The 13,293-nt window shown below is 41.6% G+C and overlaps 1 protein-coding gene across 3 annotated transcripts in view; it reads left to right on the forward strand.

Annotated features, from left to right (window-relative positions):
- The window catches only part of LOC123764144 (ubiquitin carboxyl-terminal hydrolase 24), a 167,919-nt gene that overhangs the window by 75,179 nt on the left and 79,447 nt on the right, over positions 1 to 13,293 (forward strand). For all 3 annotated transcript variants that reach the window (XM_069329848.1, XM_069329847.1, XM_069329849.1), the window contains one exon: positions 10,902 to 11,143. In XM_069329848.1, coding sequence (XP_069185949.1) covers positions 10,902 to 11,143 — 242 coding nt within the window. The remainder of the gene's footprint in view (positions 1 to 10,901; positions 11,144 to 13,293) is intronic.

Below are 13,293 nucleotides of genomic sequence, written 5' to 3' on the forward strand. Positions count from 1 at the left end.
TTAGCTATACAGTTGGTCTTCACACAGTGGAACACACACATTTGTTTCAATGAAGATGGTTCACCTGAGGCACCAGCGAGCCCAGCGGTCAGGACACGGCTGTCTTAGTGGCCACCTACAGTAATCTAATTGTAAACAGTTATACAGTGTATAAAATCTTTTAAACAAATTTAAATATGACATTAATTTTTCAAATTATATTATCAAATAATAACCTTTAAAAAATATACATGTACAAAAATATACTGTACATATCAAATATATATATATAAGATATACATATATACTGATTAGTAAACTCATTATTGCACATGTGTTATTGTGGATCCTCTGTTATGATATTGATTTTTACGGGCTCACCATAGCCCGTGCTACTTGGAACTTGTTCCGAGTAGCTGAATCTATAACAACAATAACAACGATAGTGATTTATAAATTGTTTTATTATAAATTTTAAATTATATTAAATTAAAGTTTTTGGAATTTTAGTGCCCATGAGTTCATGAATTTTAATGTCCATGAGAAAATTTAGTTGTCATGATTTCAGGGACTCAGGGCAACTAAATTTTGTTGAGTTGTCATTCAGGGCTGCGATGTTCAAGTTAGATAATTTATATGTTCGCTGCTTCACTTTAGTTAATATAATGTGTGGAATAACTTGATTTATGTACTGATACTTGACATAAACAATGATTAACCCTCTTGGGCTGTGCACCTGTTAATAGCTAACAACCTCCCGTGAGCAAGAAAAAACAAAATCTTTTGGTCCTTGTATTGTTAAAATGCATTCAATGACCATGGGAAAAATACAAGATAAAATTGTGTGCGACATACTTTGGCTGTGATGGTGGGAGGAAGTCTGGCAAGATACAGGTGTTGACAAATTATGAGGCCTGGAGGTGGTCTGCTCCAACCAACCTGTGCGGTGCAACCTATATATATATATACATATACTTATTTTTTTAATTATATGTGTGTGTGTGTGTGTGATGGGTTGTGGTGTCGCAGCTATACTGAACCAAGATGTTGTTATTGTCCCTCGTATAAATAAAAAAAAAATGCTGCTATTGGCCTTGCAGTGTGTGTAAGTCGCAGGTGGTAACACATGAAAATCATCAAATAAATAATTAAAACAATTTACTGAAATATTAATGAACAAAATTAGTACTTGAAAATACTTGGCTATTATTAATGCAAAGGTGAACTCGATAATGTGACATTAATACAAAAATAAACTGTAAGCAATGAATACAAAGTATAAAGATATACTGGTGTACTGAAGACAGTTACCATACTACCACGGCATCAGACACACGGCATTGGCTGAAGGCAGACGACGGGTGAGAGACACCTAGGTGTTCCAAGAGCACTGAGAGAGAGACTGCCTCTTCAGGGAGGCGGTGCCCTTTATATAGTCCGGCGGTGATGACTCATCTGGTGTCAACTCAAGGTGGACATCTGGTCAACTAACAAACTGCTCGTTTGTGGCTGGTGGTGCCTTTGTGTTGAACTGCACCACTACCAGTTGAAGGCAGCTAACTGCTTGTTTCTGGGGGCAAACTACCAGTTAGCAGAGGCGCCCGGCTTGCCTCTGAGTTGTACCAGGCTTTGCCAGGCCATGGGGGGGGTGTTACGGAGAGGTGGCAGGACTGATGACTCATTTGGGCTGGTGTAAATGTAGACTTCCAGTGCAGAGCCATTGAAGGTGAAGGGAAAAGGTAGTTCCAATGCTATGCGGGGGATTTACGTGACAGCTCCTCCTCGAAGCCTTTTCCTAATGCCTGAGATGTCGATGCTGGAAGGAGTGTGGAAGCGGAAGGTTCCACTGCATGAACACGTGATAGTGCGTTCGCAACTATATTGTCTGATCCATTGATGTAGAAGATCTGGACATTGTAGTTTTGTAGGTACACGGCCCAACGAAGTAGACGCTGGTTGGAGAATTGGGCTTGTTGTAGAAAACGAAGAGGATTATAATCGGAATAGATGGTGTGGGTTGGTGTCCTTGAAGGTAAGGTTCATATCGTTGCAAGCATAGGACGATGGCGAGTACCTCCTTCTCTATAGTTCTGTAGTTTTGTTGGCGAGGCTTCAGCTTGTAGCTGTAGTAGCTGACTGGTAGGACTTCCCTCTCTTTGCTGCATCAGGACACCCCCAGTGTCTGCTGCTGGTGCTGCTGGCATCAACATTAAGGATGAAGGGTTGTTTCACATCTGGAGAGGTGAGAATATGGTTAGTACACAGCAAAGTTTTCAATTGTTCGAAGGCAATGGATTGTGAGTTGGTCCAAATGTATTTCCTTTTAGGGCTGGTAAGATGGATTAAAGGTGTGGCAACTGTGCTGAAGTTCTTGCAGAACCTACGGTAGTAAGACACTAGTCCCAAGAATCTCATAAGTTGTTTACGAGAAGTGGGCTGTGGATATTTTTGGATGGCTTGAAGATGTATGTCTAAAGGTGCTAAGCTTCCACTTCCTATAACATGACCAAGGTATTATACTTTACCTTTAGTAAACATGGACTTGCCCAAATTAATGGTGAGACCAGCCTAGAGAAGCTTGTAGAATTGTTGTTGTAGTCGGTCAAGATGTTCTTCCCACGAGTTGGTTGCCACAACGATGTCGTCCAGGTAGGCATAGATATTGTCAAGATCTTGAATGACGAGGTTGACAGCTCGCTGGAAAGTTGCTGGGGCATTGCAAAATCCAAAAGGTAACCGTTCATACCTAAAAAGGCCAAAAGGAGTGGTAAAGGCTGAGATATCTTTAGCACGCTCAGAAAGTCTAATTTGATAATAGCCCTTTAAGAGGTCTATTTGGGACAAATAGGTGGCGTTACCTATTGCATCTAAGATGTCGTCGATGCGAGGTAAAGGATAAGAGTCTTTGATGGTAACTGCATTTAACTTCCTATAATCGGTGCACAATCTTACCTTGCCATATGGTTTGGGAACCAGTATGCATGGTGAAGCCCAAGGAGACTCACAAGGTGTAGCTAATCCATTGCTGAGTAGGTACTTTACTTCTGCGAACATGGCTTCTCTCTTCTGTAGACTGATGCGGTAGTAAAGTTGTCTGATGGCCCTCGTATCAGGAAGCAGCTGGATATCATGTTGCACTAAATTACATTCCTGTGGAGTGTCTTGAAACAGTTTTTTATGCGTAGATAGTAATTTAATTAAAGGAGCACTATTATTAGAATGTTCTAGGTATTTGGGAAGATCTTTTAAAATCTCGCTGTTAGACTTCATGGTCTCGATGTTAATTTGGTGACAGGTTACCTCGATAACGCTTGAGCAGGTTGATGTGGCAGAGTTGTGTCTTGTGACGCCGGTCCGGAGTCTCTAGAATGTAGTTGTTGCTGTTCTTGCATTCTTTGATATGATAAGGTCCTGAAAATTTACTTATAAATGGAGAAGTTGGGATAGGAAAATAGGCTAGAATGAAGTCTCTGTTCTGGTCAAAGTGTGCTTTCATCTTATGCTGGGAGGTCAGTAAATTAGCACTAGCAAACTTATGTAATTGTTCAAGTTTATGTCTCAAGTTTTTAAGAAATGGAGGCACATTAAGGGAATCATTGAAGGTGGTTGACGTCAAGGAATCTTTAAAAGCTTTAAGAGGACCACGACACTTATGATCGTAGAGCATCTCATAAGGAGATACTCCAAGGGACTCATTAGGAGGACTTCTGAAAATACACATAAGGAGATCTAATTGCTTACCTCAATCCTTCTCAGTATCAATACAAAATTTCTTTAACAAAGCCTTAATGGTTTGATGGCTACGTTCCAGAGATCCCTGTGAAGCAGGATGATATGGACTGGGCAAGACTTGGGTGATGTTAAATTCCTGAAGGGTTTTCTTAAACAACTCATTGGTGAAATTAGTTTCACAGTCACTTTGTATCTCCTTCGGGAAACCATACTGAGTGAAGATCTTCAACAGATGCTTGACAACTGTAGCAGCCGTAATATTCTTAACGGAAACTGCTATTGGGAACCTGGTTGTAGGACACATTATAGTGATGATGTACATGTTGCCTGCGTGGGTTTTTGGTAAAGGCCCAACGCAGTCAATTATTAACCTGGTAAAAGGTTCAGAAGGCATAGAAATTGGGATAAGTGGTGCTCTGGGAATACCTACATTTGGTTTTCCTGCCATTTGACAGGTATGACAATTACTAACATAGATCTTGATATCTCGTGCCGTGCCTGGCCAAAAATTGTCCTGTAAAAGGGCATTATGAGTTTTATGGATCCCATAATGAGACATTGGGCCATGAGCTAAAGATATATCTTTTCTTGATGATGTTGGAACCACTAGTTGATTCACGTCAGCCCAATCATCCTCCGCCTTAAGTTTACTGGGCCTGAATCTACAGTGCAGTAATTGGTTAGTGTCTATATAACATCCTGGAATGGCATCGGTCTTAATCTGTGCTTGATAGAAAAAGAGGGGTTAGTGACAGTCACCGCCACCGTTAGTTACAGTCGCTGCCCAGCCACCGGTTCTAGGGAGCCGGTGGCTGAGCAGACAGAACACTAAGACAGCAGACAGATCTAAGGCGCCGGCAAGAAACGATGGGCAGAGTTTCTTTCACCCTGATGCCTCTGTTACCTAGCAGTAAATAGGTACCTGGGAGTTAATCAGCTGTCACGGGCTGCTTCCTGGGGGTGGAGGCCTGGTCGAGGACTGGGCCGCGGGGACACTAAAGGCCTGAAATCATCTCAAGATAACCTCAAGACAAATCTGCTTGTTGTAACTTAAGGAACTCCAACTGGTTGAGATTAGGTGGGAGGCCTCGCACGTCTTGAGGGACAGCTGCTGCTACTTGTTGTGGTTGAGCAGCTTGAGCACGGGTAGTCACTAGAACAGGCTGGGAGATATCTGCTGATTCTTCTGTCACGGTTACCTCCTCTTCTGCTGCAGAAGTCATAGCGGAATCTTCTTCCGTGGCTGAGTCACATACCTGGGGTTTGTCGCAGATGATCAAATTGGTGGAATCTTGCTGGTTGGCCTAGTTGTTGCCCAGAAGAAGTTGAATTCCTGGCATGGGGAAAGGCTTTTCCCAAATAACAAATTGGACATTTCCACAAATGAATGGACACTCCAAGTAGACTGTGGTGAGCAGGTATGGTGTAGTTGCAGTGAGGTCAGTGATCAGGACAGTTTCTCCAGTGTAGGTGACTTGAGATGCAACGACTTTTAGTAGAATAGACGGCAGTGAAGCTGTGTCCCTCAAGATGCGTATTGGGCTCTTACCCTTGAAATCTCCATCATTGGCTGACACAGTTCCTGGATGCACATGTCTGTCAAATAAAGCAAGATCACTAACAGGAACATTTACATGTAGTACAGGCTTGGTAGGCTTAGTGGGTGGATGTTTTGGCTTAGGTGAAACTGTACTAGTGGTTTTACACTTGGGATGGTTTACTGTAACCTGAGTCAAACAATTTATGAATTAAACTGTATTGGCTAACTGTGTGCATTTACTGAGGTTTGTCTCTCCCTTATCTGCAAGATATAGGCGTATGGGGTTTGGTACTCTGCTGGTAAACTCTTCCATCAATATTAAATTTATAAGTTCTTGAAATGTGGTCACCTAAGCTGATTCTAACCATTTAAAAAAAATACCTGGTTTTGGTCTGCACATACTCCACGTAGATAGGAGTACTGAGGGTTAAGGCAGCTCTTCCTGTAAAGTGTAACCTGAGCAGTATAGACCATTGATTCCTAGGCCAAAGGCTTAGGGGTGCAGGGAGTGTCACCGCTGTGACGAGAACGGCTATACATGTCCCGAATGTATAACACAGTTCTGGATGCGGAAGGATCTCTAGTCCAAAGTTCGTACTACAAAGTGGAACATAATAGTTCGAAGACAAATCAAAGTATCAGATAATTACCCGAGTGGGGGTGATATGCCTGAGTTAGTCCTCTCTGTTGGGACAAAATTAATGTGGACAAAAAGATATAGCAATAGCTTAGAAGACTAACCATTACGAGCATGAATTTGTGCATAAAACATCACATGATCAAAGTCGATCACAAATTGGTACACCTGTAAAGTAGATGTGTTCAGTAACCAGTATGTGAATCTCAAAATGAATCTGAAAAAAATGCAAAGTATAAAAGCTAAGTAAAACAACTATACACAACATTAAGCAAGGGTACTAGGAACAGCTCCTAGGACAGGCCCCCAAATTTATGTGATGGGTTGTGGTGTCGCAGCTATACTGAACCAAGATGGTATGATTCTCCCACACACAAATAAAAAAAAAATGCTGCTATTGGCCTTGCAGTGTGTGTAAGTCACAGGTGGAAACAAATGAAAATCAAAAAATAAATAATTTAAACAATTTACTGAAATATTAATGAACAAAATTGGCACTTGAAAATACTTGGCTATTATGTAATGCAAAGGTGAACTAGATAATATGACATTAATACAAAAATAAACTGTAAGCAATGAATACAAAGTATAAAGATACACTGGTAATTACCTAAGTGTAGTTACAGGATGAGAGCTACGCTCGTGGTGTCCCGTCTTCCCAGCACTCTTTGTCATATAACGCTTTGAAATTACTGACGGTCTTGGCCGCCACCACCTTCTCACCTAACTTGTTCCAACGGTCTACCACTCTGTGTGCGAAAGGGAATTTTCTTATATATCTTCAGCATCTTTGTTTAGTTAAAGTCTATGACCTCTTGTTCTTAAAGTTCCAGGTCTCAGAAATTCTTCCCTATCAATTTTATCGATTTATGTATTTTTTGTACATACTGATCATATCGCCTCTTTTTTCTTCTATCATCTAATTTTGGCATATTTAATGCCTCTAACCTCTCCTTGTAGCTCTTGCCCTTCAATTCTGGGAGCCACTTAGTGGCATGTCTTTGCACCTTTTCCAGTTTGTTGATGTGCTTCTTAACACTATTGCGTGCCGGGTATGCACACCACCAACTTAGAGGTCACGCCCCGGGCGAGCGTGCGGCGCCACTGAAATGTGTATACTCGTTTCAGTTTTCTCACCTTAATTCTCGTGCTACGTCGTTCGTTTTGGTATCATTGTGTTCGTAATAGAATTCCCTTCAGGTGTAGATGCATATAATGTCCAAAAGCCTGGCGTGGCTTCCAATAGCAAAGCCTAAATTCAGCAAAAGTTACCTGTGAGCGCGCAGAATCAGTAAAATGTGTTTACTCGTTTCAGTTTTCTCACCTTAATTCTCATGCTACATCGTTCGTTTTGGTATCATTGTGTTCACAATTAAATAACCTGCAGGTGTGTATGCATATAATGTACAAAAGCCCGGGCGGGATTCCCCGCAGGAAAGCCTAAAGTTACCCGTAAACGAGCAATTGGCACACCGCAACCTAATGTGTATGCTCGTTCATTTTGATAACATCAATTTTCGTGTTACGTCTTTTATTTTGGTATTAAATTGTTCGCAATATATAGGCACGTATTTTAAAACTGTTCCCATAATTATAGAGCAATAACTGGAATTTTAACAAATATTTTAATTTTGTATGCTCATCATCACAAAATTATTTATATCTTTCCAGTGTTCTGACATAAATTTTTGCGTTACATCTTTCATTTTGGTATCAAATTGTTCGCAATGTAAAAGCGTGCATTTTAAAACTAGTCTTAAGATAATAGCACAATAAATAGAATTTTTAGCAAATATTTAAATATTTTGACCAAAAACGTACAGTATTTATAATCTTTCAAATGTTCTGACATCAAGTTTTGTGTTACATCTTTCATTTTGGTATCAAATTGTGCGTACTCTAAGGGCGCTTATTTTGAAACTATCCCGAAGTCGATCGGATAAAAAATGAATTTTATACATATATTTTTGTATTGGGCACGAGCGCTGTCCACGGCCAGGACTCGAGAAAAAAAGTGGACGTGAGCGTTGTCCACGGCCATTGATACTGTTAAGATATGGAAACCACACAACTGCTGCATATTCCAGCTTTGGTCTAACAAAAGTCATGAACAGTTTCTTTAGTATTTTGCCATCCATGTATTTAAAAGCAATTCTGAAGTTAGAATGTGTAGCATAGGCTCCTCGCACAATGTTCTTATTAATATGGTCCTCAGGTGATATTTTTCTGTCTAGAACCACCCCCTAGATCTCTTTATCAGAATTCTTTAAAGATTTCCCCACATAATTTATAGGTTGTGTGGGGTCTTATGTTCTCCTATTCCACATTCCATAACATGGCATTTATTCACATTAAATTCCATTTGCCAAGTGGTGCTCCATATACTTATTTTGTTCAGGTCTTCTTGAAGGGCATGACAGTGATCTACGTTTCTTATCTTCCCTATTTTCTTAGCATCATCAGCAAACATATTCATATATTTCTGTATTCCATCTGGTAGATCATTTATGTAGAAAATGAACATTACCAGTACTAGAATTGAACTCTGTGGTACTCCACTTGTGACATTTCTCCAGTCCGATACAATGCCTATGATTACTGCCCTCATTTTTCTATGTTAGAAAACTTTTCATCCATGTTCGAAGCTTACCTGTCACCCCTTCAATATGTTCCAGTTTCCAGAACAACCTCTTATGGGGAACTCTGTCGAAATCCTTTTCTGGGGAGAGCCCCTTCAGCTCCTCGAAGCTATCCCTATCCGGACTGATATGAATGTATTAGACTGTAGCATCAATCAAAGCGAATGGAGTTCTTAGGCTTACCGGACATCTTCACAGCGGAACTTTATGCTATTCTCTATGCTCTCCGTCTCCTGCTTTCTCGTTGTCAATTCTCCTTTGTGATTGTATTCGACTCTGGTAGTGCCCTTGTGGCTCTCGGGGTCCCTTTAGTCCTGTCCATCTGGTAGTCATCGAGATTCAATATTGGCTGTTTCTTATCTCAAGTAAATTTCAATCCGTAAAGTTTTGCTGGGTTCCCAGCCACATTGGTGTTTCTTTAAATGTACGTGCGGATGCTGCCGCTAGAGAGGCAGTTTCCTGTCCTGTTTCCCGTAAAGGTATTCCTTTTTCCGACTTTTAGCCAGTTATTCATTCCTCCATCCTTGCCCGTTGGTAGGGTTGTTGGTCTTCTATTGTTGGTAACAAACTGCGTACTCTTAAGCGTTGAGTGTCCCCGTGGCCTTCCTCCTGCCACTGTAACCGGCAGTGGGAAATGGCTCTAGCGCGGTTGCGTCTTAGCCATACTTGCTTAGCTCACGGACACTTACTGGAGCGCCACCCAGCTCCTTATTGTCCAAATTGCATTGTCCCTCTTACTGTCGTGCATATCCTTGTTGAAAGTCCTGACTTCCAGGACGAGCGTGTGTCATGCTTTCCGACCGTCCCTCGCAGTCACTTGTCCCTCGATGGAATTCTTGGTGAATTGGATACTTTTGATATCGTTTGCCTTATGCATTTCTGTTCTCATATTGGCATCCTTGGTGATATTTAGCGCCCTCTGATTATTCCGCGCATTTGATGGTGCTACTTAGCCTTCCTGGTTTGGTGCCTTCTTTTGATAATTACTTACTTAGGCCTACCGGAAACCACGAGCCAAAACCTAGCCCCCTCATAGAGGCATGAGGAGCAATGGCCTACAGAAACCTGTGTGTGGTTGGAAGCATTCTATGTCTGCCATCGATCGGGTCAGGCACCCAGAAAGGTAAGTGCCCCAAAACAAACCCCCTATTCTGGTTAAAATATTGCTACTGAAAGCCGAACTGTGTGACAGAAATCCCCAAATTAAAAACGAGCAAACGGGCATGATGCCCCAACCATCACCACGCTGCTTTCTGCTTAACTACACCTGCCGCCGGTTATCCACCCCCAGTTTTGAAGCTGATGTGAGACCTAGCAGTCGTATGACTCTGGCTCCAGACATTGTCCAGTGCTGTGCCTTGTGGTGTGGTCCTGTCCTGTGATAGTGTGTGTGCCATGAGTAATTTCACAGGTACGTACATTACTTGGGCTGCATGCGCCTAGGGTTATCTTACCTAGGGGCCCTGTAAGTACTGCCCTTGTGGCTAAAATTTATCTTCCCCAAGTTGGGAGGAAGACCTCCACCGTGGTCTTTTACTGCTCGGTGATTGCCTGCCCTTGGAGTCAGCTGGCCGCTTGGTACCTCGTTCGTGTTCCTGGCCCTTCTCGGGCATGTGTAGCCTTGGGGTGTAGAGTGCAGTCGGTTGTCTAGACTTCGAGTTGAGGAGCGGGTGGCAGTCGCCTCCCGGGAAAGTCCCTCTTTTTCCTTTACCTTTGGTTAGTTAGTTCCAGGGAGCCAAAGGAGGCTCTCCACAGAAAACCCGCGTTGATTGTAATGAAACGTCATTTTCTTGGTGAGACCTGGAGGCTCCCCGGCATTCCTCCCTCCCTCCGGTCGGCGTTTTTTTCACGTTTGTGGTAATCAGCCTCTAAACTGGGGTTGGCTAGTCAGCACAGGAGGTCTGGGACCCCTTCCCCTTCCCCCTCCTGGGGAGGGGGGAGTTGCACAGATAGCGGTGGCTGTGGCGATGTCATGCTTGTTTGTTTGTTTTCAATTGGGGAGTTCTGCTTGCTAATTCAGTTTTCAGTTTGCAATTTTTAACCAGCTGTAACTTGTATTGGAATTCTTAACTTTCTGGGTGCCTGTCCTGGTAGATGGCAGACATAGGCTGCTTCCAATTACACGGGGGTGTCTATAGGCCTTCTCGTGCCTCTCTGAGGGGGGCCAGGTTCTGGCACTGGTCACCAGTAGGCCTAGAACTCCATTGATTGACTGTTGCCATAGTCTAATATATACACATCATCCCGGCATAGTTCTTGGGAGCCTCTGGGTCTCGCCCAGAAAATGGCGTTTCATTACATTTAACGCTGGTTTTTTAATAAAGGAATGTACAATAATTTATTTTACATAAATAATTTTTTTGTTTTCTGTCAGGTCTAAGCTATTATCTGGGCTCAGTGCTCATGATCAAGAAGTGCTTGGAATCAATGTTCATCAGATGCTAGAAGATGAAATAGGGTGGCTCACAAATTTTAACGCCACTAGAGAAGCTGCTCGGGAAAGACCGGAGTCTGGCATACCGACTTTGCGCAGTGCTGATAATGTTTTGCTGGCAGGCCATCTGACTCTTATTACTGCTTTGTTGTCATGTGAAGGAATTAACAAGGAAGAAACCGGTGAGTCTGTAATTATTTAACTTCCTATAGAATATATATGTGTAGAATGCCTAGAGTTGTACAGTATCCACTCAATTTAACAGCCTATATGGGGCTGAGCCCAAGTCGTTATTTACGGAGCTCCGTTATTTCCGACGTTAAGTCGGGTCGGGTAATTTTTCAAGTAACATTCAGGTAGGATATATTTGATACTGTATAACTAAAATTAAATAAAGTTCATTGTGTAATTGCATTCCAATTTAGTGCACGGCCGACGATTAAGCCAGTTGCTGGCTGCTGCATGGATGATGTGTGAACACGCTCTGATCAAGTCCAGATGGGTGGGAAAAAATTGATTCATTCCTTTGTATTGAAAAATATTTCATGTATCAATCAGTGAGTTAATATTGTCTTAATAAAATTTTAGAGATGTGTTTTGATTTACCCTGAACAGTGCAGGTAATGTATTTTTAATGTTACGACACAGGCTGTGGCGGCCATGCCATAACAATGGCGATCGAGCCTTGTCACTGAGAGCTAGCCAAGACGAAATATTTTGAGCTCGCCTTTTCTCTGCTGACGATAGAATATACATTTGCAGAGACTAATATGTAGCTTTTGTTGAAAAAAAACAACTAATATCTTGTAATACTATAATAAAATTGGTAAATTGACTTACTTTTAATGTTACAACACAGGCTGTGGCGGCCATGCCATAACAATGGCGATCGAGCCTTGTCACTGAGAGCTAGCCAAGACGAAATATTTTGAGCTCACCTTTTCTCTGCTGACGATAGAATATACATTTGCAGAGACTAATATGTAGCTTTTGTTGAAAAAAAACAATTAATATCTTGTAATACTATAATAAAATTGGTAAATTGACTTACTTTTAATGAAGCTGAAGATTACGAAGCTGTGATGATTACGTCATCCTCTGCAGCGCTTGTTTTATATGTACAATTATTTTCAGGCACTCACTTCACACAACAGCTAGCCTTACTACTAATTCACATGAGTTCTAATTCTACTTCACTATTGACAATTATTTCTACTGTATATTTACACTGTACAGTATCTTTTTGTCTAGGCTTAATTAATCATTAACACTTACAATACTGTACTCTATCAACACTTTTTACACTAATTTATATGCCTTTCAATCATATTTTATATCGTTAGTGGATGACTTGTCACGACTTGGTGGGAATTCAGCATCGGCGGGTGCAACATGGCTTGTAGAGCATTCGTTGCTGGCGGATGTTCCACGACTTGTCGATGGGAATTCAGCATCGGCGGGTGCAGCATGGCTTGTAGAGCATTCATTGCTGGCGGATGCTACACGACTTGTCGATGGTAATTCAGCATCGACGGGTGCAGCATCGCTTGTCGACGAAGATTTTTCACAAACCGTTGAAATCATGAATTTATCTATTTTTGTCTGAATCTGATTTTCTCTGGCTAACGTTCTGAGACATTGCTTTAAGGCTGTAAGGTGTACATAAAAATTTCCAATAACCTCATGTTTACTTTTTATTGAATATTCAATGAGTTCCTCAACTTGTTCCAATCTTTTCCGATATCCGACACCTCTAGGCAGAGCCTCACCAACATCGTCCGAGTCATCATCAGAGTCATCAGAGTCATTTCCGAGAACACTTTGCGCAATCTGTTCTTCAGTTAACAATTCATAACCAGGATCGTAATCATTTTCTAACCATTCATTGATATCATTCACTTGTACACCCTGACCAGCTTGGAGCAACATTGTTCGGATCGTTTCTTCAAACCCTTCAAAATCATTGGCTTCATTTTCAAAACCTTCGAATTCACTATCAGATACTGCTGCTTCACATCTAGGCCTCTCTGTTAACAGTTTCTTCCATGAATTTGTTAGTGTGGTTTCTTTCACTTTATTCCAAAGCCTAGCCCAGTGGAATATTGCTTCCCTGATTGTGTACTTTTTTAGATTTTCTAGTGTTCTTTGAGCCCTTGTATCCTTTCCTGTCAATTCATCTTCCTCGCTAGGTAAAACAACTAAAACATCTTCAAGCATTGCTGTTTGGTACATACGTTTAGCAGCAAGGATAACACCTTGGTCCATGGGCTGGATCAAGGATGTTGTGTTTGGTGGAAGTGCCATGCATTTTATTCTGCCATCCCTTGAAATT

Source organism: Procambarus clarkii, chromosome 23 (genome assembly GCF_040958095.1).
Source record: "Procambarus clarkii isolate CNS0578487 chromosome 23, FALCON_Pclarkii_2.0, whole genome shotgun sequence".
Lineage (NCBI taxonomy): Eukaryota > Metazoa > Arthropoda > Malacostraca > Decapoda > Cambaridae > Procambarus > Procambarus clarkii.